At 52.6% G+C, this 25,410-nt stretch overlaps 1 protein-coding gene across 1 annotated transcript; it reads left to right on the top strand.

Annotated features, from left to right (window-relative positions):
- Window positions 1-2,425: 2,425 nt before the first annotated feature.
- ABCG4 (ATP binding cassette subfamily G member 4) lies at window positions 2,426-20,849 on the top strand. Its single transcript, XM_049777915.1, has 15 exons — window positions 2,426-2,718; window positions 3,252-3,497; window positions 9,702-9,819; window positions 9,947-10,079; window positions 10,186-10,236; window positions 10,347-10,492; window positions 13,171-13,294; window positions 13,392-13,506; window positions 13,596-13,744; window positions 14,471-14,569; window positions 15,271-15,439; window positions 15,553-15,653; window positions 18,409-18,567; window positions 18,695-18,813; window positions 18,923-20,849. Exons 2-15 carry the CDS (start codon window positions 3,260-3,262, stop codon window positions 19,146-19,148), a joined length of 1,947 nt encoding a protein of 648 aa, XP_049633872.1. The 5' UTR covers window positions 2,426-2,718; window positions 3,252-3,259; the 3' UTR covers window positions 19,149-20,849.
- The last annotated feature ends 4,561 nt before the right edge of the window (window positions 20,850-25,410 follow it).

Here is a 25,410-nt window from a genome sequence, read left to right as displayed (position 1 = left end):
ATTTCAATTCCTTTCCATCTCCCAGAGCACCGTGCTCCCCTCTGGTTCCTAAAACTATTCACCAGGCCCTGGTGCAAGAGCACAGCAAGTAGGACATTTGCCTTGCAGACAGCCTCCCTGGATTCCAAAAATCGCTCCTGGCAGGCTCAGGTGCCAGGAATCAAACTCGGATCTGTCTTGGGTCGGCCTCATGCAAGGCAAACTCCCTACCTCTATGCGCTATGCTATCTCTCTGGCCCCTGGATTCCATCTTGGCATTCCATATGGTCCCCTGGGTACCACCCTGATCCCTAAGCACAGAGCTAGGAGTAAGCCCTGAGCACCACTGGGTATGGCCCCCCTCAAAAAGAAAACTCCTCACCAACTGCTTCTACAGACTCTTAGTGAGAGCGGCTTGGGTTGAGAGATTAGTTTCTGGTATTAAACTGAGGTGGGATTTGTCACCTTCTGCCTCACTCCTCTTAAGCTAATTATTATTAGGTCTTGCCTTTCTGGGTCTAGGGAACCTGCCTGGCTGGCCTGTCTTGGTGGCAGAGGTGTGTGTGTGTGTGTGTGTGTGTGTGTGTGTGTGTGTGTGTGTGTGTGTGTGTGTGTGTGTGTGTGTGTAAGTAGGTAGGTAGGAGGCAGCAATGGGGGAAGGGTCCTAGAGAAAGGAGATGTCAATTTTTTAGAGGCTCCCTCTGGTAATGAGGAAGAGTCCATGGAAAGAAATAGAAGCTTTAGGCTGAGAGGAATAGCTCAATGGCTTAGAGAACCTGCCTTCAAATGTGTGGTCATGAGTTCAAATCCCCAAGGTCCCACTTGTGCCAAAGGCTGCTCTGCCACCTGTGATCTCCAGAATGATAAGTTCCAGCCACACTGCAGGTAAGCATCACCGAAAAGGAAAAAAATAGACAGTGAGTCCCTACCCCAGCCCAGTGAGCACCTCAACCTAAAATGGGCAAACATCCTGGCCATGAACCACATGCAGACTCTGGTCATCATGTCTGGGGTCCACTGTGCAACTGAGGGTGAATGAGAACCTCAGGGAGGACCAAGTGTGGGAGCACCGTGACTGGACTTGCAAGCCCTGGTGAGCACAACATGTGGGTGTGTGCACCACCCTGGTCATGGCAACAACAACAACAACCACCAAGGAAAACGGGAGGAAGTTTCGGGAAAAGGTAATAGAGGATGTGTTCTGGGAATGACCAGATCTAGGAAGAAACAGGGTCTCTGGAGCCTAGTTTTCAGTGCTCACAGGCTGGTGGCATCTCTGCTCCAAGGTTTACCTGGAATGCCAATGGTAGACCCCCATCTACAACCTCACTCTAGGAGCAGTTCTCTGAGCTGCTGCTGTAACAAAGCTTCCAGAGGTTCCGACAGCTGGGTTTCGAGAAGCTGCTTCTCAAACCAAGAGTGGACCCCAGGGGATATGCAGTGGGTATCTCCCGAAGGGGGAGGGTTTGTTCTAGGCGGAGGGTTTGTTCTAGGCGCAGAAATGCCATAGTCTGGGGAACCCTCACTGGTGGGGTTCCTCCTTGACCAATGGACTGGGAAAGCTTGGGTCATATGACTGGTGGGTTTCCCCTTGAAGATGAACTTGGGGCCAGAAGGAAATGTCTGGGAAGCATTGGGGACTGCCCAAAGGGTGCCGTGCACTTGGAGACCTGTGTTTGCAAGCTCTGGAGTCCAAAAGCCAATTCATATGCATGCAAAGGAGGCCAGGGGCGGTGTCTGAGCCTTCAGTGCCCTGGCACACACATGTGTCATGCTCCAGCACCAGGCATGTTCCTGTCTGATAAGCCAGAATCTGCTGCTGCAGGCTGGTGCCCGTTGAGCCTAGGAGCTGCCTACAAGCTTCCCCCAGAGCAGCCAGCCGGATGGATCCCTTCTGGCTCAAGTTTCCACCCTTTGAGAAAGTGTGCCTGTGTGTGTTGGACTAGGAGTGAGGGGGTCCCCCAAGAACTGCTTTACAAAAGCCTTTGTACCTAGCTTGAGGATTCCCCCCCCCCCCCCCCGCTAGTGAAACTGGGCTCAAGAACCCAGATCCCCCGGGGTAGGGAAACAAGAACGCAGAAAGCTGACAGCCTCAAGAGTTCCTGGGTGGTGGAACCTGCACCCCAACTGTCTCCACCCAACCCACCCCCATGACACCCCCTTAATCTAGTCTGCAATTCAGGGATCGGAGCGGCGGGGTGGCTTTCCCCTCCTGAAGGAGCTGGAAGCCCATCCTTGGCCACCATCCCACGAGTCCTGCTGCGGGGGCTGCCCCCTCTCCTTTGCATTCTGCGGGGCTACCAGGGCCCTTTAAGAGCCCCAGCCCAGGGCTGACAGCCGTGGGCATCGCGCAGTCGCCCGGCGGGCGGGCTCGAGAGGACACGGCCGCCGGATTCGGGTTCGGGGGACTGGGGGGACCGCGTGTGCATAGCCAAGCGGAGTGGGGCGCACCCAAGGCGGCCCTCCCCAGCCTTGTCATCCATCTCCTCTGACCTGAGGCGGGGGTTCGCCCCGCCCCGGCCCCGCCCCGGCCCTGGCCGCCGGGTCCGGGAGCCGGGAGCGCCGAGGCTGCCGGAGCAGGTTAGGAGGCCCCGCGTCTCCATCCCGGCCGGGCCCCGCGCGCGTCTCCGTCCCGGCCGGGCCCCGCGATTGCATCCCGGCCGGCCGAACCCCGCGTCTCCAGCCCGTCCGGCCCGGACGCGCAGCATCCCGAGTCCATCCCTGCCCGGGTGCATCAAGGTGACTTGAGGCGCGCGCGGGGAGGACCGAGCCGGGCCGGGGCTCGGGTGCTTCGCGGGCGGGCGGGCGCCTGTTTTTGGGGAGCCCCCAGGGCGCACGGGTGCAGGGGCGCGCGCGGGCACAGCGGGGAGGCCTTGCGCCCGCTCCTGCCCACTCCCGCTGGTCCCCCCTGCCATCCCGCAGCTGCCCAGCTCTCTCCAGGCGGGCAGGCCTCCTTCTAGGCCCCCCACTTTCCAGCCCCCCAAGAGGCTGCGGGGATAAGGAGATTAGAGCCACCGTGGGGAGGAGGCAACCCAGAAAGAAGGGCTCAGGGACCGACCTGGGCCAGGCCTGGGACAGAAGGTCAGATGTAAGCAGGGGTGCTGCATTTGGAGATTTGGAGATGAGGGGAGGAGAGGGAGGATGGGGGTGCAGGGACGTGGGGTGGGAGGCTCTGCTGGGGCGACGGGGACTTGGGGTGCTCCCCGCTGGAAGGCGGAGAGGGAAGGGGACACGGGCAGCCCGAACTGAGCTGTGCCCACCCCGCCCCGCAGCCAGGGAGATGGCGGAGAAGACGCTGGAGACGGCGGGCTGTGGCCTAGGACCCGGGGCTGTGGCCATGTCCGTGGCACTGGAGGACGGGGCGGAGCCCACGCTGCTGACCACACACCTGAAGAAGGTGGAGAACCACATCACCGAAGCGCAGCGCTTCTCGCACCTGCCCAAGCGCTCCGCGGTGGACATCGAGTTCGTGGAACTGTCCTACTCCGTCCGGGAGGGGTCCTGCTGGCGCAAACGGGGTAGGGAACTTGGGGGCATCATGGGCTCCCCCCCTCCATAGCCTCTTCTGCAACCTGAGCCTGGGTTTTCCTCCTTCTGCCAGTCCTGGGACAACACCCAGATCTCCACCCCTCTTTTCGGTGGGTGCCAGTTCTGTGCTGCTCACACCTGTGAAGGCCCCTTGACCCTCCGCTGTGCAACTCCCCCTTCTTGAGTTTCTGCTGCTGAGAGGCTGGGAGAGAGGGGGAGGGGGCCCGGTGTTTAAGGGATCCCCCAAGAAAGCAAGCCTGGGTGCATGTTCTAGCCAGTCACCAAACCGCATTCTTGCCCAGGTTCTCAGAGGCAGGGAGGGGACAGCGCTGTAGATGACAGCCCAGGTTACTAATAAGGAAACTGAGGTTCAGAGCAGCTGAGTAACCGGGTCCCTGTCACACAGCTTGCAAGTGGCAGAGCTGGTCCCGGAAGTCTCTGGGTTCCTGGTGGCTTCCCTGTCTCTCCCCCCATCAGGGCAGGTGGGGGAAATGGGACTCTGGGATGCCCAGAAGTGGTGTCATAGGGTGTGGGGCAGGGGTGGAGCTTGTGGGGTGCCCCCCAAGCCTGAGCTGCTTGTAGTCCTGTCCGCTCCCTACCCCGAGCCTGGAGTCATTACCAACAAGGACCCCTGGCTTTCTGCTCAGTGCCCAAGTCCTAAGTAGAGCATGCAGAGAGAGAGCTATGACTGCCTTAGCCGCTCTAGTGACTGGATTTAGGAAGTAAAAATAAAAGGAAGTGAGCCTCGAGGGACCAGCTCTCCAGGTGATCCAGTTCACCAGCTTTAAGCCCCTCTGACCAGGCCTGTCCCCCTGTGTCCTGTCTTGTCCCATTCTGCCACGTTGATCTTGCTGAACTCTTTCGGCCCTTGTCTCTTTCTTTTCTTTTCTTTGGGGGAGGTTTTGGGTTTTGGGTCACACCCGGCAGCGCTCAGGGGTTACTCTTGGCTCTGCGCTCAGAAATCGCTCCTGGCAGACTCGGGAGACCATATGGGATGCTGGGATTCGAACCACTGCCCTTGTGCATGCAAGGCAAATGCCTTACCTCCATGCTATTTCTCTGGCTCCTCTTTTCTTTTTCTTTGGGGGAATACACTCGACTGTGTGTTTTGGAGAGACAGGTATACTTGGACAGGCAAGCACCCAGTCCATCAGGCTATAGCTTTGTCCCTGCCTTTGACTTCTTTCTTGGGCCCTTCTCTCCTTCAGCAGCCTGGAAAGGCAGAGAGGCACATGGGGTGTGGAGGGAGGGAAGGGCTGCCCTGCCCTTCATTATGGGTGACATTTCTTTAAACGGATTTGACTTTTTACAAAACACTTTCCTAGCAATTATTACTCATTATCTCAATTGATAGTCACAAGCACCCTATTGTGTCCTCAGGAAGAGGATGACTAGTTTTCATTTATGGACAAGCACCAGAGGCTCTAAGAAAGGAAGAGATTTAGCAAGGTTCACAGCAAGTGACCGAGCAGGACTGAAGCACCAGGACTGGGTCTGTCTTCTCTGCACACTGCGTGGGGCCCTTCTCCTGGGCAGTTGTCATCCAGCTCAAGGCTTCCTGACCACTTGTACATGGTGACCTGAGGCAGGCTGTTGTTGGTCCTCAAAGAACTAGCATTCCCAAAGAACTGGGGATGCTAGTATGGACAAAGCAGCAGAGGAGGGTCAGAAGAAGATCCAGGCTCCAGGACCTGGTGATAGCGCAGCAGACAGGGCATTTTTCTTGCTCGTGGCTGACCCAGGAACAACCTGACTTCAATTCCTGGCATCCCATTTGGTCCTCTGAGCCTGCCAGGTGCTGTTCCTGAGCACAGAGCCAGGAGTAACCCCTGAGCACCGAAGAGTGTGGCTCAAAAACAAAAACAAAAATCACTGGCGGGCTAGAGAGAATAGCATGGAGGTAAGGCGTTTGCCTTTCATGCAGAAGGACGGTGGTTCGAATCCCGGCATCCCATATGGTCTCCTGAGCCTGCCAGGGGTGATTTCTGAGTGTAGAGCCAGGAGTGGCTCCTGAGCTCTGCTGGGTGTGACCCAAAAAACAAAAAAACAAAAACAAAAACAAATTACTAGCTATTTTGGGAGGCTGTTGTGATAAGATCTATAAAACTGCTTAACTAAAGACAAATAAGTGTTAGATGGTCTTTCTGGTGCGTCCCTGTTGAATCTATCTCTGAATTGGAAGGTAGAGCAGAAAGGCACAGTGTGCCAGCATATTTCCCTTCTAGAGCAATCACTTCCAGAGGTCAAAATGATAGTATAGTGGACAGAGCACTTGCCTTGCATGCCACCAACCCAGGGTCAATCTCCAACTTCCCCTATTATTCCCTGAGCACCTCTAGGAGTGACTCCTGAATGCAGAGCCAGGAGTAACCCCTGAACATGATCAGGTTTGCTCCCCAAAAGAGAGATCATTTCTTTTTTTTTTTTTTTTTTTTTTTTTTTTTTTTGTTTTTGGGCCACACCCAGCGGTGCTCAGGGGTTACTCCTGGCTGTCTGCTCAGAAATAGCTCCTGGCAGGCACGGGGGACCATATGGGACACCGGGATTCGAACCAACCACCTTTGGTCCTGGATCGGCTGCTTGCAAGGCAAACGCCGCTGTGCTATCTCTCCGGGCCCGAGATCATTTCTTTTTAAAAAAAATATTTTAATTTGGGACCAGAGAGATAGCATGGAAGTAAGGCATTTGCCTTGCATGCAGAAGGATGGTGGTTCGAATCCTGGCATCCCATATGGTCCCCTGAGCTTGCCAGGAGCGATTTCTAAGCATAGAGCCAGGAGTAACCCCTAAGCGCTGCCGGGTGTGACCCAAAAAGCAAAAAATAATTTAATTTTTAATTTTTTTTGGGCCACACCCGTTTTATGCTCAGGGGTTACTCCTGGCTAAGCGCTCAGAAATCGCCCCTGGCTTGGGGGAACCATATGGGACGCCGGGGGATCGAACCACGGTCCTTCCTTGGCTAGCGCTTGCAAGGCAGACACCATATCTCTAGCGCCACCTCACCAGCCCCTTTAATTAATTAATTTATTTATTTATTTTATTATTATTATTATTTTTTTTGGTTTTTGGGCCACACCCGGTGACGCTCAGGGGTTAATCCTGGCTATGCGCTCAGAAGTCGCTCCTGGCTTGGGGGACCATATGGGATGCCGGGGGATCGAACCGCGGTCCGTCCTAGGCTAGCGCAGGCAAGGCAGGCACCTTACCTCTAGCACCACCGCCCAGCCCCTTAATTTATTTTTTTAAGCTTTACTTTTATTGATTGATTCATTCATTGATTGGTGTTGCCAGGGAATTGAACTGGGTCCCTCCCGGGTTGGCCGCATGCAGGGCAAATGCCATACCACTGAGCTATCTCTGGCCCGAGAGATCATTTCTTTTTTTTTTTTTTTTTGGGGTCACACCCGGCAGTGCTCAGGGGTTACTTCTGGCTCTATGCTCAGAAATTGCTCCTGGCTGGCTCAGGGGACCATATGGGATGCCGGGATTTGAACCACCGACCTGCATGCAAGGCAAACGCACTACCTCCATGCTATCTTTCCAGCCCCGAGAGATCATTTCTTTTTTTTTGGTTTTTGGGCCACACCCGGGGACACTCAGGGGTTACTCCTGGCTATGTGCTCAGAAGTCGCTCCTGGCTTGGGGGACCATATGGGACGCCGGGGATCGAACCGCGGTCCGTCCAAGGATAGCGCAGGCAAGGCAGGCACCTTACCTCTAGCACCACCACCCGGCCCCGAGAGATCATTTCTAATGTGGGTTCCACCCGAGGTGGCAGAGGTCCCCCTCTCAGTAAAGAGCTGGCTGGGTGACCTTGCGTGACTCATTGGATGATGCTGAGTGCCAGTTACCTCATCCATGTCACTCTAGCAGTCACAGAGATAATTTGTTCTAGACAGCAGTGTCCGGGAAGCAGGTCCATCCGACCTAGGTGGGGGAAGGATAAGATCTGGGTTCTGACCGCATGTGTTCAGGGGGACTTGCTTCTCACAACCACAGCCCCAGCAGGTCTGCACAATGGGCAGCCAAGGACCTGTTCCTCCACATTTTCCCCAACCCGCATCAGACCTCCATGGGCCTCTGTCCTCTGCCTTCCTCCCATCTCTTCACAGCCCAGTGTTACTTCCTAGGGCCTGAACCTCTTCCAGTCCTTTCCACCTAAAATGTTAATCATTTCAAAACTTAGCTCATACATAGGGCAGGAGCGATAGCACAGCAGGTAGGGCATTTGTCTTATATGCAGCTGACTAGGTTCAATCCCCAGCATCCCATATGGTCCCCCAAGCCTGCCAGGTGGAATTCCTGAGCGCAGAGCCAGGAGTAACTCAGTAGTAAATGGGTGTGGACCAACAAAAGCAAAACCAAACAAGACTTAGCTCACGTGTCTCCTCTTCCTTGAAGACATGTCTTTGCTTCCCCTCTCATCAACCACATTTGTGGTCTGCTTCATGGTGGTCCTTTCTGCTTTGAACATGATTCTCATCCCATTTTGCTTCAGAGCTGTAGTGGTTGTGTTGATTTTTTTTCTTTTCATTTGCTTGTTTGGATGGTTGGTTGATTAGATTTTGGACCACACCTGGTGGTGCTCAGGGCTTACTCTTGACTCTGCACTCAGGAATCACTCCTAGAGGGGCTCGCACTCCTAGAGGGGCTCGCACACTATATGGGATGCCAGGGATAAAACCTGAGTTGGCCGAGTACCAGACAAGCGCCCTCACCACTATGTTATCTCAAAGGCCCATCTTAATTTTTGCTTGAGAGGGAGGAGAGGGCCCACCCAAGTGATGCTCATGGGGCCCAGGGGCCATTTGCAGTGGTTCTCAGCAACATTCAGTGCTAAGGCTAACAAACCCTGCGGTGTGGGGGTATCACCTGAATAGTGGTGCTCCAGAGCCCCCAGGACTGTACCCAATGATGCTCAGAAAGCCAGGTGGTTGTCAAGGATTGAACTACTAGAGTGCGTCACATGCAAGCCTGCACTGTAAACCCCTGTATTATTTCGCTGATCCTTTGGTTATATGCGTATAATGTCAGGGATCTATCCCATGTCTCATGCATGCAGGTGTGTACCTTACTCTTTTTGGTTGGCTTGTTTTGGGGTTACACATGGCACTACTCAGGGCTTAATTCCAGCTCTGGCAGGGGCTCAGGGGACCATGATTGGCACTGGGAATAGAATTCAGGTTGGCACTATACCAGACAAATGCCCTACCCATTGGACTCTCACTCTGACCCCCTTTCCTTAAGCCGCATCCTGAGTCCTTAAGGGTTCCCCTATCTACCTGATAGTGACCTTCTTGAATATAGAAACTCTGTCTTCCTCACCAATTGATCTAGTGTTGGGTAGAGAGTCCAGCACTGTGGGAAGTTTCAGCACCATTGGTCAAATTAGCTTAACAACATCAGACGTCGCATTTCATAATTTACCATTTCTAAGCAGGATGCCACATGCTTGCCTATATTATCTCATTTGTAGCAATCCCATGAGTAATACCCAGTCATCCTTCTTTCACAGATATGGGACCTGTAGCCCAGGGAGGTTAAGCAACTTGCTCAGGGTCACACAACTGGTAAGGGAGAGCCAGAAGTTAAATTCAGATCTTCCTGATTCCAAACCAAGGCTTGGAATGCCTGGACTGGCCCCCAGTTAGTGAATAGAAAGCTGAGCCCTTCCTGGGCTAGGTGAGGGGCTGCAGAGAGAGCTCAGAGGAGGCTTGTTTCAAATGAGGCAACACACCCAAGAACAAACCCTTGCCAAGAATCTAGTACATACCATACCATCTGCTGAGACTCCCGGCATGAGTAAAGCACAGACCATGCCTTTCTGGAGCCGACTTCCTGACTAAGAGGCATGGGGAGTGGGCTGAAGGCCAGACACCACCCGGCACAAACACGTTGGCAGACAGAGGCGCAGAGAACCTAGAAGATGCAGATGGGTCCTCTGGGGAAGGCTTCCTGGAGGGGGCCCAGGGAGCACTGTGTGTCTGGAAGAGGAACAGGGTCTTCTGCATGCTGGGCGATGGGACATGTATCTCCACAACCTTCAGAAGGAACCTAGCTTAAATGGTGGGAGCAGGAGGATGGGGCTTCCTCCATCCTACCTCAGTTTTTCCAAGGAGGTCCCACCTAGTTCACAGACTCCCTGCTCTCACTCACCAGAGCCCCTAATAATGCAAAGCACTTCCCTGCGGCAGGTTATAAGACTCTGCTCAAATGCCTGTCGGGGAAGTTCTGCCGCCGGGAGCTGATTGGCATCATGGGCCCGTCAGGGGCTGGCAAGTCCACATTCATGAACATCTTGGCAGGATACAGGTGAGGAGCAAGTGGAGAATGGCATGGGCCGGGGTGAGTGGGCGTCAAGATTTGAGAAGAAGGATCATGGGGGAGCCCAGAGGGTCCTAAAGTGGTCTGGAGCACTGACCTGACCATGTTTTCACAGGGAATCTGGAATGAAGGGGCAGGTCCTGGTAAATGGGCGGCCGCGGGACCTGCGAACCTTCAGGAAGATGTCGTGCTACATCATGCAAGACGACATGTTGCTGCCGCATCTCACAGTGCTGGAAGCCATGATGGTGAGTTCCATGCTCCCATTCTCCTTGCGGGCCAGGGGGGCAAGGCAGTATCCCCCTGCTCTGGCTCATCTCTCCAAATCCCACATACACACACCCCCGGCCCCAGGTCTCTGCTAACCTGAAGCTGAGTGAGAAGCAAGAAGTGAAGAAGGAGCTGGTGAGTGGGGCACTCCTGTCAGAGTCACTGCATTGGGGGGGGGCCCTTCTTAAAGGGGGCTGGGGACTGTGGGGCTGTGGAGCTGACCTGACTCAGTGGGGCGCGTCCAGGTGACGGAGATCCTGACAGCGTTAGGCCTGATGTCCTGCTCAAACACGAGGACGGCCTTGCTCTCCAATGGCCAGAGGAAGCGTCTGGCCATCGCCCTGGAGCTGGTCAACAACCCTCCGGTCATGTTCTTCGACGAACCTACCAGGTAGTGATCCTGTCCTCCTCATGCCCGGCCTCCCCTGCCTCCATGCTGCTTCTGGAAGCCAGAACAGATAGTCACTTCCTCTGGGGCCCTGATAAGGGAATTTTTTAGAAGTTCATTCCACTTGGAGATCTTTACTCCCTTGCTTAAAAGATGTGCATAGGGGGCCGGGCGGTGGCGCTGGAGATAAGGTGCCTGCCTTGCCTGCGCTAGCCTAGGACGGACCGCGGTTCGATCCCCCGGCATCCCATATGGTCCCCCCAAGAAGCCAGGAGCAACTTCTGAGCGCATAGCCAGGAGTAACCCCTGAGCGTCACAGGGTGTGGCCCAAAAACCAAAAAAAAAAAAAAAAGATGTGCATAGATGCCAGAGAGATATAGTATAACAGTTTGGGCATTTGCCTTGCATGTGGTTGACTCAGGTTCATTCCCCAGAACTCCCTTAAGTTCTAGCAGGAGTGATCCCTGGGCATAGAGCTAGGAGCAAGGCCTAAATACAGCTAGATATGGCCCCCAAATCAAACCAAAGTAAAAGACATGCAGAACTGAAGCGATAGCTTAGCACAGGGGTGGTGAACAAGTTCGACACAAAGAGTCAAAATTTTAAACTGTGAGAGTCAGAGCCTTACCACGCAGTGACCTGCCAAAACAGACAAACACTCACACAAAAGCATATAATTTTAACAATAATTTATTAAACACATATTGCATTTTGCCAGTTTGAGTTAGGGTAAAAATCCTGTAGTGAGGCTGTGCTGTGTCCTCCACACTCAGGACTAACGGCAAGATGTGACCCAACATGTGACACACGGGTGCCCCCCCCCCCGCTCGCTGGCTTGTGCAGTTGTTTCCAAGGGATGAGAGACAGGATGACTACGCGCTTGGAGATCTCTCCTCAGAGGTCCCTCCTCAGACGCAGCAGAATAAAATCCAAACTTGGCAAAGAGCCACAGTATACAAAATAATGATAAGAGGCAAAGAGCCACATTCATTTTGGCCGGTAGCTGCATGGGGCTTGAGAGCCGCGTGTTCACCACCCCTGGCTTAGCAGGTAGGAAGTTTGTCTTACATGCTGCAAAACCAGGTTCCATCCCCAGCATCCCGTATGGCCCCCCAAGCCTGCCAGGAGTAATAGAGTAGTAACAGCAATGCAGAGCCAGAAGTAACCTCTGAGCACCACCAAGTGTGGTCCAAAACCAAAAATGAAATATCAATAGACATGCAATGATTTTTTTTTTTTTTTGGTTTTTGGGCCACACCCGGTGTTGCTCAGGGGTTACTCCTGGCTGTCTGCTCAGAAATAGCTCCTGGCAGGCACGGGGGACCATATGGGACACCGGGATTCGAACCAACCACCTTTGGTCCTGGATCGGCTGCTTGCAAGGCAAACACCGCTGTGCTATCTCTCCGGGTCCATGCAATGATTTCTATTTGCCCTAAGCATAAAGCCAGGGACTGACAAGTCCTGGTCAGAGCCCATTTCTCCAGCTTCCCAGCTGGCAGCTCATAGCTGTATAGTTTTATGCTTTAATAATGTGGAGTTACTGGTAACTTCCAGGTCAAGCTCTGTGCCTCAGAGCTTTCCACATGCTGCATCCTCTTGGAATGACCTTTATGGTTGAGCAAACACTGCTACTTTCATTGTGGGTTTCGTTTTCCACGCTCTGCCTAGGAGTTTCTCTCACAGCTTTCTCTTCCTTGTCTCGTCCCCCCACCCCCTTTCTCACTGCCCACCCGGACTTGCAAGTTTTTTCTTCTCTGTCTCACCCCCACCTCCATTCTTTACAGCACAGTGCACAGAACCTCAGGTGATCCCAACACTTTTTAGACTAGGCTTCATATCATGGTTCATCTTCAAAAGTCTTGTACTATATCCAGCAGGTGTTCAATGCATTCTTGTTAGACTGCAAAAAGGCCTGAGCACAATGTGTACACATTTATTTATTTATTTATTTATTTATTTATTTATTTATTTATTTATTTATTTATTTATTTATTTTTGGTATTTGGACCATACCTGGAAGTGCTCAGGAGTTACTTCTGGCTCTGCAATCAAAAGTTAGTCCTCAAAAAAAAAACAAAAAAAACAAAAACAAAAACAAAAAAAAAGGGCCCGGAAAGATAGTACAGCGGCGTTTGCCTTGCAAGCAGCCGATCCAGGACCAAAGGTGGTTGGTTCGAATCCCGGTGTCCCATATGGTCCCCCGTGCCTGCCAGGAACTATTTATGAGCAGACAGCCAGGAATAACTCCTGAGCACCACTGGGTATGGCCCAAAAATCAAGAAAAAAAAAAGTTAGTCCTGGCAGGCAGGCTTGGGGGACCGTATGGGATGCCAGGGATTGAACCTGGGTCGGCTGTGTGCAAGGAAAACTCTCTACCTGCTGTGCTATCGCTTTGGCCCCAGAATATTTTTGTTTGTTTTCTTGAGCCACACTTGCAGTGCTCAAGGGTTACTCGTGGCTCTGTGTTCCAAAAATTAGTCTTGGCAGGCTCGGGGGACTATATGGGATGCCAGGGACCAAACCCAGGTTGGCGATATGCAAGGCAAACGTCCTCCCTATTGTGCTATTGCTTTGGCCCCTGTGAAGAATATTGGGGTGTGCCCATTCCTATTTGCTTGTCTGCTGGCCTACCCCTCTGGAGTCCCTTCCTCACCTGTCCTGGGGATCTCTCTGGACAGTGGTCTGGATAGCTCCTCCTGCTTCCAAGTGGTGTCCCTTATGAAGTCTCTGGCACATGGTGGCCGCACAATCATTTGCACCATCCACCAGCCCAGCGCTAAGCTCTTCGAGATGTTTGACAAGGTGGGTACACGGAGCCAGAAGGAGGGGGCCTGGTGGGATGGGAAATGGGCCAACTTGGCCCCCAGTCACTTGGCCCCAGCCTGTGTCTCTGCCTCAGCTCTACATCCTAAGCCAGGGACAGTGCATCTTCAAGGGTGTGGTCACCGATCTGATCCCCTACCTGAAGGGACTGGGCCTACACTGCCCCACGTACCACAACCCCGCGGACTTCAGTGAGTGGGGCTGTGGGCAGGGGTGGGATGGGGCCTGCTCTGGATCCTGCTAGGCACTGTCTTGGCTGAGTGCTGCCCTCTGTCCCCAGTCATTGAGGTGGCTTCGGGCGAGTATGGAGACCTGAACCCCGTGCTGTTCCGGGCTGTGCAGAATGGGCTATGTACCATGGCAGAGAAGAAGGGCAGCCCTGAGAAGACCGCGGTGCCCGGCCCCAGCCCCAGCCCCCCGGGCCCACCGGTACGTCAAAGGGCAGAGGGCAGAGCCTAGGAGAGATCTCAGGACTTGGACAGACCTTCTACCATCTCTGGTGGTGCTGAGGGGCTGTTCCCATCATGATTAGCATTCAAGAGACTGTTCAATGCTGGGATTCAGCCCAGGTCTTCCCATCCTTTGAGTGATCTCTCTGGCCCTCTTGCTCCTCTGAACCCATGTGGCTCCTTCCTTGCCCTGAACAGCCGAGGCACACTGTCATTTATGTTCATTAGTAAGTTCTTTGGTGGCGGAAGCCCTGTGAGGTACCAAAACCCTTGGCTCTGATGTCATGGCTCATACAATCCACTGGTACCTGGACTCTAGCACTGCTGGCACTCCTTGGTGGGGACATATCAGGGCCATGAGCGCTTTTCTCTTGGTGACTGTTAGGCCACTTCTGTGACTCACAGATCAGTTCTTGCTCTCATCTTCACTGTTCCAGAATACTCTGGGAATACTGGTAGCATCAGGGTGTGACCCTCCAGGATTTTCCATGCACAGAGGAAGTTTTCTGACCCCTTGCCCCCAGTTCTCATCCCTTTTGGCTCATTCTTACCCTGTACCTCCTATCCAGAATTCTGGCCCTAAACTCAGAGCAGAAACCTTTTTGTAGCACAGCTCCCCAATCCTGGGCTGTGGAGGGGCCTGGAGACTTCCTATCCTGGGGTGTGCTGTGAGGAGATGCTAATCTAGGCTGCTTTCCTTTCCTAGGAAGTGGACACGATTGAGAGACACAGCTTTGCCACCAGCACCCTCACACAGTTCTGCATCCTCTTCAAGAGGACTTTTCTGTGCATCCTCAGGGACACGGTGAGCCTCAGCATGTGCAGAGGAGGTGACTGAGGAGTGGCGGGGTGTGTGCGTGCACGGTCTCGGTAGTGGGAAGAGCCAAAGTGATAGTACAATGGGTAGGGTCCTTGCCTTGCATGCAACTGACATGGGTTCGATTCCTGATATCCCAGAGGATTCCCCTGATCACAGCCAGGAGTGATTCCTCAGTGCAGAGCCAGGATTCACACCTGAGCATCACTGGGTGTGACCTAAACGAAACAAACAAACAAACAAACAAAAAGATTCCTGTAGGGGGCAGAGAGATAGCACAGCGGTAGGGCATTTCCCTTGCAAGCAGATGATCCAGGACAGAGGGTGGTTTGAATCCCGGCATCCCATTTGCTGCCAATCGCTTCTGTGAGCGATTTCTGAGCACAGAGCCAAAGTAACTCCTGAGCGCTGCCGTGTGTGACCCAAAAACCAAACCCCCCTCAAAAAAAAGATTCCTGTAGTTAAAATGGGAGTGTGCTCCTCAGTGCCCCTGTTATGCCTAGGAGCTCTGAGACTCCTCCCAAAGGTAGCCCCATCCACAAACACTCCTGTTGGAGTTAGCCCCCACCCACTCCTACCTCAGCTCCTGTGACCCCACCCACAGGGTGAGCATGCCCATCCCGGTTTGGCCCCACCCATGGTACAGCCTTCCCATTCCTGTCTCGCCTTACCCTCCACCCATCCGGCAGGTCCTGACCCACCTGCGGTTCATGTCCCACGTGCTGATCGGCGTGCTCATTGGGCTTCTCTACCTGCACATTGGCGATGACGCCAGCAAGGTCTTCAACAACACTGGCTGCCTCTTCTTCTCCATGCTCTTCCTCATGTTCGCCGCTCTGATGCCCACTGTGCTCACCTGTGAGGGGCCTGGCCTGCTGTGGGCAGGGGCGGGTGTGGGGGTGGTGTTGTGCAGTTGCCTGGCTAGGGTGGGGGGGGGTGAGGGTCGGCAGAGCCTGATGCCCTGTGCTCAGTCCCCCTAGAGATGGCGGTCTTCATGAGGGAACACCTCAACTACTGGTACAGCCTCAAAGCCTACTACTTGGCCAAGACCATGGCTGATGTGCCCTTTCAGGTAAGACTCTAACTCCAGCCCTGGTGCTCTCCACACACCCCTGGCCCTCAGCACCTGTCAACCTCACCTGCCTTCTCAGCAATCAACTGTTGAGGTCTTGCTATATACCAGCCTCTGCACTGGGATCGCCATCATGAGTAAAATGGGGTGGTGTCTTTGGGCATATTTTGGGGTGGGAGTAGAGTACCATAATTAGTGATGCTCAGGCTAGTCATGGCTCTGTGCTGAGGAGTGACCTCAGAGAGTGTTTCTGGGGACTATACATGGTGCAGGAATTGAGCCAGATGGCGTGCAAGGCAAGCACCTCAAACCCTGAGCTCTCTAACCTGAGGGACAGAGTGTGTTGACCATGTAGTATTGATATTCTAGTGGGACTAGTTGGCCAACTCCATAGATGACTCTGCTGACTATCTAGAAACCTCCAAGAATAATGTAGGCAACAAAGTTTGGCAGCTACTTATTAGCTATAATCTACCTCAAACCACCTCATCTCTCTTTGCTTTGGTATCCCCATCTACAGATGAAGTAACCAGTCAGGCTCAAGGGGTAGAGTACAAGCCTGTGTGAGGCACTGAGCCCAGTGTCTGGCACTGTATGGTCTCAGAACACCACCTGGAGTGGCCAAAAGAAAAAATAAGATGAATAAAATATAAGAGCTAGGGGCCGGGCGGTGGCGCTAAAGGTAAGGTGCCTGCCTTGCCTGCGCTAGCCTTGGACGGACTGCGGTTCGATCCCCCGGTGTCCCATATGGTCCCCCAAGCCAGGAGCAACTTCTGAGCACATAGCCAGGAGTAACCCCTGAGCATTACCGGGTGTGGCCCAAAAAATATATATATAAGAGCTAGAAAAATAACGGAAAGATATGGAGTATAGGCGTTGCATGCCGGAGACCTGGGTTTAATCCCTGGCCTCCCAAAGTAGCTCTTGATGATTGAGCTGGGAGCATTGAGTGAAGCTAAGTGTGCCTTCCCCCCAAAAAAGGGAAAGAATGAAACTGGAGGGGCCAAAGAGATAGCATTTGTCTTGCATGCAGAAGGATGGTAGTTCGAATCCCGGCATCCCATATGGACCCCCTGAGCCTGCCAGGAGCGATTTCTGAGCATTGAGCCAGGAGTAACCTCTGAGCACTGCCAGGTGGCCAGGTGTGACCCACCCTCCAAAAAATATTAGCTCATATCTATCACTTGTAAGATACAAGGGAGTCTGGAAATATAGTACAATGAGTAAGGTGCTTGCCTGGCACATGAATGACCTGACATCCCATATGTCCCCCACCCCAAGCACTACTAGAAGTGATCCCTGAGCACAGTGCCAGAAGGAAGCCCTGAGTACCACTGGGTATGGCCCCAAAACAAAGAAACAAAAAAGAAAGAAAGAAATGAGGGGGGCCGGCATGAAAGTGCAGTGGTAGGGCGTTTGCCTTGCGTGCGGCAGCTGCAGGACGGACCTGGTTCAATCCCCGGCATCTCATATGGTTCCCCAAGTCAGGAGCGATTTCTAAGCACATAGCCAGGAGTAATTCCTGAGCATCACCAGGTGTGGCCCCAAAAAGAAAATGAGGGAACAGAAAAATAGCTCAAAGGGCTGGAGTACTTACTTTGCATGTAGGAGCCCTAGGCTTGATCCTCAACATTGCATGGTCCCCTCATAAAAAATAATTCAGGGAGCTGGAGAGATAGCATGGAGGTAGAGTGTTTGCCTTGCGTGCAGAAGGACAGTGGTTTGAATCCTGGCATCACATAAAGTACTTGGAAGGCTGTGACCCATGCTTAGTCCCCAGGAAATGTCAACTGATTTGGGTTGTGACCACAGTACCAACCTGTGACAAGTATAGGGCGCTGGTAGGCCTACAGCACTTGGGGAGGTGTGGAAGGACCCTGTTTCCCCAAGATGGAACCTGTGTGGACAGAGGCTTAGAGAGAATATTTCTAGGCTGAGTCTCTTCTGGCCCCTTGGGTGGACTCCTTTATTGTTGGGTTACTAATCCTACCCTAATCAATAATTGTACTCCACCCTCGGGTGTGATCTGGTGGTAATACATTGGATTATCCCTTACTTGGTATTCTTCCACTCGAAGGTGGGACCTGATTCTTGTCAATAAAAGCAGGGGTCTGAGGAAGGCAGGGGCTCATTCTTCGGTCTTCCACTGAGGTGCACTCCGTCTTAGGAGCAGAAAGCTTTTGTGGTTTGAATTCCTTGCTTGAGCACTGGATTTCCTGAACCCATTCTTGTACCTCTTCACTGTGTGAATTATTTCCTGTGGATCTCTACAACTGGAACTGTTTCCCCTGACCTAATCAGACAGGGGAATGGGAACTGCCTTTCCTGTCTGAGACCCTCAGTGGGAATCAAACCTCAACCAATCTCTCAGAGAATGTGACCCTTCACTTTGTTCCATGATAGATGTGGTTCAGGAGCTGGCAGCTTGGGAGGAAAACAAAATGCTGTTCTAGGGCCTCATTGATAGGATGAGGAACAAGCTGGACTTCTGGAATGGACAGCAGTACGAAGTCCCCTGTGGGATGGGTGAGAATGAAATAATGCAGGAGTTTCAAGTAAAAGGAGAGGAAAAGGACATGAGTCCACCTGGGCCAATGCATGAAAGAGTGAGACAGTAGGTTAGGCACAAACACCCCCACCCCTGCCCCATTGTAGGGAAAGCAACTTGCAAGGTTTCTGCCAAGGGGCATGTGGGAGGTCTTAGATCCAAGCCCCTACTTGGTGCCCACTCACCAGTCCTGTGCCTGCCACCTAGGTCGTGTGTCCTGTGGTGTACTGCAGCATCGTGTACTGGATGACGGGCCAGCCTGCGGAGACCAGCCGCTTCCTGCTCTTCTCCGCCCTAGCCACCGCCACGGCCTTGGTGGCCCAGTCTCTGGGGCTGCTGATTGGAGCTGCCTCTAACTCCCTCCAGGTGGGACAGCCAGCAGGTGCCCCCCACAAGGGGTAGGGCATGGTCTGAGGAAATAAGGACTGAGTCGGAGCTGGAGTTGGAAAGGTCCCCTTCCCGTCCAACTGGTTCCCTTTCCCCCTCTCTCCAGGTGGCTACCTTTGTGGGCCCTGTGACCGCCATCCCTGTCCTGTTGTTCTCGGGCTTCTTTGTGAGCTTCAAGACCATCCCCACATACCTGCAATGGAGCTCCTACCTCTCCTATGTCAGGTGGGCAGGGTCCCCCAAGGCTGTGGAGGGTGGGATGGGGTGGGGTGGGGTGGGGACTGAGATGGCCCAATTCTATTTCTTGCTCCTCCTGTGGCTCCTGCCCATCCAGGTATGGCTTCGAGGGAGTGATCTTGACTATCTATGGCATGGGCCGCGGGAATCTGACATGCCCAGAGAAGCACTGTCCCTTCCGGAAGCCACAAAGCATCCTCCAAGAGCTGGACGTGGAAGACGCCAAACTCTACATGGACTTCCTGGTCTTGGGTATCTTCTTCCTGGCCCTGCGGCTGCTGGCGTACTTTGTGCTACGTTACCGGGTCAAGTCGGAGAAATAGAGTCTGCCACCTCCCCAATTGCTCCCCACAGGAGCCTCCCAGCCAAGGAGACACCCCACAGCTCCAGCCCTTTGGGATTGTTTTAACCTGGTCAACTCCGGGCCCTGGTGGCTGGGGCGGACACCTTCCCTCTCTGGTTCCTCCCTCCACAGGCTGCCAGCTGGACTGGGCGCCCACCCAGCCTCGGTACTGGCCCCGAGCTCCAGCCAGCCCGTCATGCCAGGTCTCTCTCTGCAGTTTGTAGCATCCTGCCTCCTCTGTCTTACACATGCATGCGAACCCCGCTGGGAGGATGCCCACCCCTCAACTTCCCATCCTTAGCACCTTCCTTTCTCATCCACCTGACTCTTCAGGCCCTGTCCCCCCAAACTGACCAAAGTGGCTCCCTGTGGGGCCCCCACCACACAAGTGTTTGTAAGGTTGGGGCTCCAGGGCTGGCCCTTGTAGGGGCCCCTGGCAGGCTCATCTGGAAGTTGGAATGGAGCAGAGCAGGGCTCTGGAAGCCACTTTCTGTTCCGCCTCCTCCGCACCCCCAGACCCTGGCTGGTTTGGACAGTCCACAGGCACAGAAGCTGGTTTTCTTTCTTTCGTTTGTTTGTTTTATCTGTTTGTTTTTGTTTGGGGGGCTACACCCGGCAGTGCTCAGGGTTTTCTCCTGGCTCTGCACTCAGGAATCACTCCTGGCAGGCTCAGGGGACCATATGGGATGCTGGGGATCAAACTTCAAGGATTGAACTCAAGCGGGTTGGCTGCATGGAAAGCAAGTGCTCTACCCACTGTGCTATTGCTACACCTCAGAAGCTGGGTTTTCTGTTGGGAACATCTCTCCCCAATCCTGGGGATTGGGGAGACCTGAGCAATGGGCTGCCCCTGTTCTCTAACACCCCCACCCCCCACTGCCCTATGGTGGGGGTGGATTCGGGTAGCTCTGCAATAACTTGACTTGCTCCCACCTCGGCTGGCTGTAACAGGGAGACTGCACTTTATTCAGGACCAGATGTGGAAGCAGACTACACCCCCTTCTCACTGTTCCTCCTCTCCCCATTCTGTGACACACTTATCCACCCTCACTGTCCACCCTCCTGAGTGACAGGCAACCTCAGCCCTGCCTGCCTCAGCTGCCCCCTCCAACTCCAATAGGTGATGGTGGCATGAGGGGGGACTGCAGGGAGGCCAGTGCCAACCTCTTCCTAGGGATCCCCCTGACTCGATAAAGGCTGGTGCTGCCCAGAATCTACAGGATCTGCAGGTGTCTACCCCCAACCTCCCTTCCCTCCCAAGCCAGGGGTGGCCCAGGCCCCCAGCTCCCCGGAGGTCAGGAACCGAACAAGCACACGCATGGGCAGATGCTGAGCTGGGCCACTGCCACCCCATGACCCCGTGTCTTCAGCTGGCACCCAACACCAAACACCCCGCCAGCTTTCTCAGACATATGCTGCTCACGAAGAACCTCTCACTCCCATCGGGTCTCTATACCCCCTTCCCATCATCCAAGGCGTGGGGGGGGGGCACCAGGGCACAGAGCAGCGTGCCAGGGGCATCGAGAGCCCATCTGTCTTGGTGGGTTCAGACCCCTTTCCACTTCCCCTTTTTCCTGACCACCACCCCTCTCCCTATGCCAGAGTCTTCACCTCACCCAGAGAGGCCAGTTGTATTTGTGGGATTTCGCCCATTATTAATAAAACCTATATTTATACAGTATGCAGTGTGCATGGGTGGGGGTGGGTTCACAGCTCTGGTGGGGGTGGGGGGCTTCACAGTACTGGGAAAGAGGGTGTGAGCTTTTCTGGCTTCCTGGCCAGTTATTGTCTGGTCTGATGTATATAGGTGTGTGTGTGTGTGTGTGTGTGTGTGTGTGTGTGTGTGTGTGTGTGTGTGTGTGTCTAATGGCTATGTTCTTAGAAAATTCCTTCTTGGTGTGTGTGTGTGTGTATGTGTGTGTGTGTGTATGTGTGTGTGTGTGTGTGTGTGCGTGTCTAATGGCTATGTTCTTAGAAAATTCCTTCTTGATGTGATCCTAGCCTTTTCTCTTCCCACAAGCTAGACTTCTGGGACCAAACTGTTAAGGTCTGAAGATGGTGGTGACCTTTGGCTGGGAACAGACCACTGTCCAGAAGACTGGGGGGCTCAGAGGCAGAAAAAAACAAAAGAACAATTCTCTCCCTCTCTTTTCTGGCCTGAAAAAAGGAATGGTGCCTACCCTGCCATCTGCCCACCCAGATCTTCCTTGTGATACAGCCTATTGAGCTGAGGTCCTAGTGACATCAGTCCAAGCTGTGGCTATTTGGGGCCTGTCTAGAGATGGTCTGACTTTGTCTTGTTTCTTCTGCAGGGTAGGATGAGCGGGTAGGGGAGGAGGTCTGAATCTTAGCTCCCGGAGTCTAGTTTACTTTAGGGGTTCTCCGCTGCTCCCTTCCCTGGATGAATGCTAGAAATTCCAAAGGCACCAACTAACTCACTACATATAACCTTTATTTATTTAAAAAGAGCTTTTGGGGTGGGGGGTTGTTTTGTTTTCTATTTTGTTGTTGCTTTGTTTTGAGGTCACAGCTATCAGTGCTCAGGATTTACACCTGACTCTGCACTCGGGGATCACTCCTAATGGGGCTTGGGGAACCATGTATGGTGCTTGGGATCAAACCTAGGTTGATTTGGGGCCAGAGCGGTGGCGCAAGCAGCAAGTGTCTGCCTTGCGCAAAATAGCCTAGGACGGACTGTGGTTTAATCCCCTGGTGTCCCATATGGTCCCCCAAGCCAGGAGCGATTTCTGAGTGCATAGCCATGAGTATCTTCTGGGCATCACCGGATGTGCCCCCCCCCCCAAGAAAAAATCCTAGGTTGACTAAGTAAGAGGCAGGGTCCTTACCCTTCAAACTATCAAGTCATTGCTTTTCAATTAGGAGGTTTATACCTGGTGGTGCTCTGATGCTATTTGTGGTTCAGTGCTTTAGGGTTGTTCATTCCTCTTGTGCTCTTATCCTCTTCAGGGGACCTTGGGGTGCTAGAAACTAAAACTAGGGTTTCCTGCATATAAAGAGAATCACTCCAGCCTATAGAGCTATCTCCAGGACCCTTCCTAGACTCTAAAAGCCTTCATCTTTGGGGATGGAGAAATGATACAATGAATAAGTCATTTACCTTGCATGCAACTAACCCAGACTTGATTCCTGGCATCCCACATGATACATCTAGTGATTCTGTCAGAAGTGATTTCTAAGTGCAGAGCCAGGAGTAACCCCTGAGTATCGCCTAATATGGCCATAAGGAGGAAAAAAGCTATTTATCTTTGGGCTAAAGCGTTAGGACAAGGATGAAGGCACTTGCTTTATAGCTGCCAACTCTGTTTGGAATACCTAGTGGGTTCCTGAACACAGAGCCAAAATAACCTCTGAGCACTGCCAGGTGTTATGGCCCCTAAATAGCAATAACAAGGACAAAAATTCTTCTTTTTTACTTTTTCTCTCTTCCTTCCCTTCCTTCTCTTTTTTAATTTAATTTAATTTAATTAATTTATTTATTTAGTCACACCCAGTGGCTCTCAGAGGTTACTCCTGGCTCTGTGCTTAGAAATCACTCCTGACAGGCTTGGGAGACCATATGGGATGCCGGGAATCGAACTGAAATCCTTCCGGGGTTGGCTGCTCTCTGGCTCCTATTTTATTTTATTATTTTTATTTATTTTTGGTTTGGGGGCTATACTTGGTGACATTCAGCGGTTACTCCTGGCTATGCACTCAGAAATCGCTCCTGGCTTGGGGGACCATATGGGACACTGGGGATTGAACCAGGTCCATCCTGTGTCAGCCGCGTGCAAGTTGCTCTGCCCCCCATTTTGTTTGTTTGTTTTTATTTTAGATTTTCATTGGGGAACTTATACCCAACAATGCTTGGGGGCTTTCCCCTGGTTCTGGGGTTGCCTCCCTATGGTGCCCAGGAGTTGGGGGTTGAACCTGCCCCTGTCATTCGAATTCAGGTGTTCAGCCCTTTGAGCTCTCTCCAACCCTCTTCTTTCTCAGTCCAAACGCAGTTCCTCCTGGCAGCATGAACCATTTAGGAATTCAGCACTTCCCTGGGGAGACGAAAGCGTCAGTTGGCCAGTCGGGAGCCAGCCAGGGCCTTCTAGGCACAGAACATTTATAGAGGTTCTCATGGAACTGCACAGAAAGGGCTTTTGCTTCTTCCAGCCACCCTCTGAGACCTCAGGATAGGGAGACTTGTGTTTTCCTTTCTGAGGCTACAACTGTGACCCTGGTGGTAACAAACATGGGGCTTTGACCCCTGAAAGCTCCCTGACATTTCTCTCCTGGACCTGGGCTCATGTTTAGGGATTTTTCCCTCTCTCCCTAAATCTGGCTGGAGGTCTCAGGTTCTTTTCAACATTGTGTTAGAGTAGACTTCTGACTCTCAAGAGATGACCAGGTTGTGGAGGCCTTAGCCCAAAGGCCTCAGGCCCCATTGAGAAGTCAAACAGTAGAGTGCATGCCTACAGTATGACTCAGCAGTCCTGGCCACAGAAGGGCATCAGATACTGTTTTTAATAACACTTCCAGCTGGTACACTCAGGGTGCTGGAGAAAGGCTGGCCCCAAGTTGTGTCCAGAAACAATAGCCCATCCTGGGCAAATGGAATGAATCTTGGAATTTCCCCCAGGCTGTTACGTTGCTCTTGAGATCCTATTTATAGGGTTTCTTTACTTCCACAACTCCCAACCATTCTACATAATGCTAATCTCTCCCTCTCTCTCCTTCTCCCCTCTTTGGATTACATCAGGAGGTGCTCAGGTTTTACTCCTGGTTCTGAGTTCAGGGATCACTGCTGATGTGGGTAAGGGGACCATTTGTGGTGCTGGGGGTGGAACCTGGGTTAGCTGCTTAACTGCCTCCTGAAAAGGAACTCTCAACGTACAAATACAAATGTACAGGCTTTATCTTTGCTTCCTGGAATGCAATGCCATACTATGTCATGCCCTGCCATGCCCTGACCCTCTCCTCTCCTTCCCCTTTTCTTCCTTTTTACTGTTCTTTCCTTCTTACTGTTCTTTCTTTCTTTCCTTCTTACTGTTCTCTTTCTTTCTTTCTTTTCTTTCTTTCTTTCTTTCTTCTTTCTTTTCTTTCTTTCTTTCTTTCTTTCTTTCTTTCTTTCTTTCTTTCTTTCTTCTTCTCTTTTCTTTCTTTCTTTCTTTCTTCTTTCTTTCTTTTTTCTTTCTGTTCTTTCTTACTGTTCTTTCTTTTTTTTTTTTTTTTTTTTTTTTTTTTTTTTTTTGGGCCACCCCGGTGACGCTCAGGGGTTACTCCTGGCTATGCGCTCAGACGTCGCTCCTGGCTTGGGGGACCATATGGGACGCCGGGGGATCGAACCGCGGTCCGTCTCCTAGGCTAGCGCAGGTAAGGCTTACCTTACCTCCAGCGCCACCGCCCGGCCCCCTTACTGTTCTTTCTTACTGTTCTTCCTTCCTTCCTTCCTTCCTTCCTTCCTTCCTTCCTTCCTTCCTTCCTTCCTTCCTTCCTTCCTTCCTTCCTTCCTTCCTTCCTTCCTTCCTTCCTTCCTTCCTTTCTTTCTTTCTTTCTTTCTTTCTTTCTTTCTTTCTTTCTTTCTTAGTGCAAGGCAAATGCCCTACCACTGTGCTATATCTCAGGCCCTCACTTGGTTTTTAAAATGCCATCTAAACACTGGCCACCTCTGGGGGCCAGAGCAATAGTATAGCAGATGGGGCATTTGCCTTGCATACAATCAACAGTGTTCCTTCCCTGGCACCCCATTTTGTTTCTTCAGTCCACCACATCATTCCTGAGCTCAGAGCTAGGAGCAACCCCTGAGCATCGTTGGGTGTGGCCCAAAGACAAAATATGAAAAAAATGCAGCCACCCTCTGCTGGAGCAGACAGAAACTTCCTCTCCCAGTCTTTCCTAAGACTTCAGGCAGTCTCAGAAGCATCATCCTTGGGGCCACCCTAGAGAGATTCCTCTATGAGCTGAGAACATGCTTTGCATGCTGAGGTCCCATCCCAGGTGCGACAGGTTCCCCTGACTACTGCCAAAATCCACCCCTGGTTCAGATCTGGAAGTAGCTCCCTGAACACTGCTAGATGCGGCCCCCAAATGAAACAAACAAAATAAACTTCTTTTTTTTCTTTCTGGTTTTTGGGTCACACCGGCAGCGTCTCAGGGGTTACTCCTGGCTCTACGCTCAGGGGACCATATGGGATGCAGGGATTTGAACCACCGTCCTTCTACATGCAAGGCAAACACCCTACCTCCATGCT

Source organism: Suncus etruscus, chromosome 8 (genome assembly GCF_024139225.1).
Source record: "Suncus etruscus isolate mSunEtr1 chromosome 8, mSunEtr1.pri.cur, whole genome shotgun sequence".
Classification (NCBI taxonomy): Eukaryota; Metazoa; Chordata; class Mammalia; order Eulipotyphla; family Soricidae; genus Suncus; species Suncus etruscus.
This window is presented reverse-complemented; position numbering and strand designations above follow the sequence as displayed.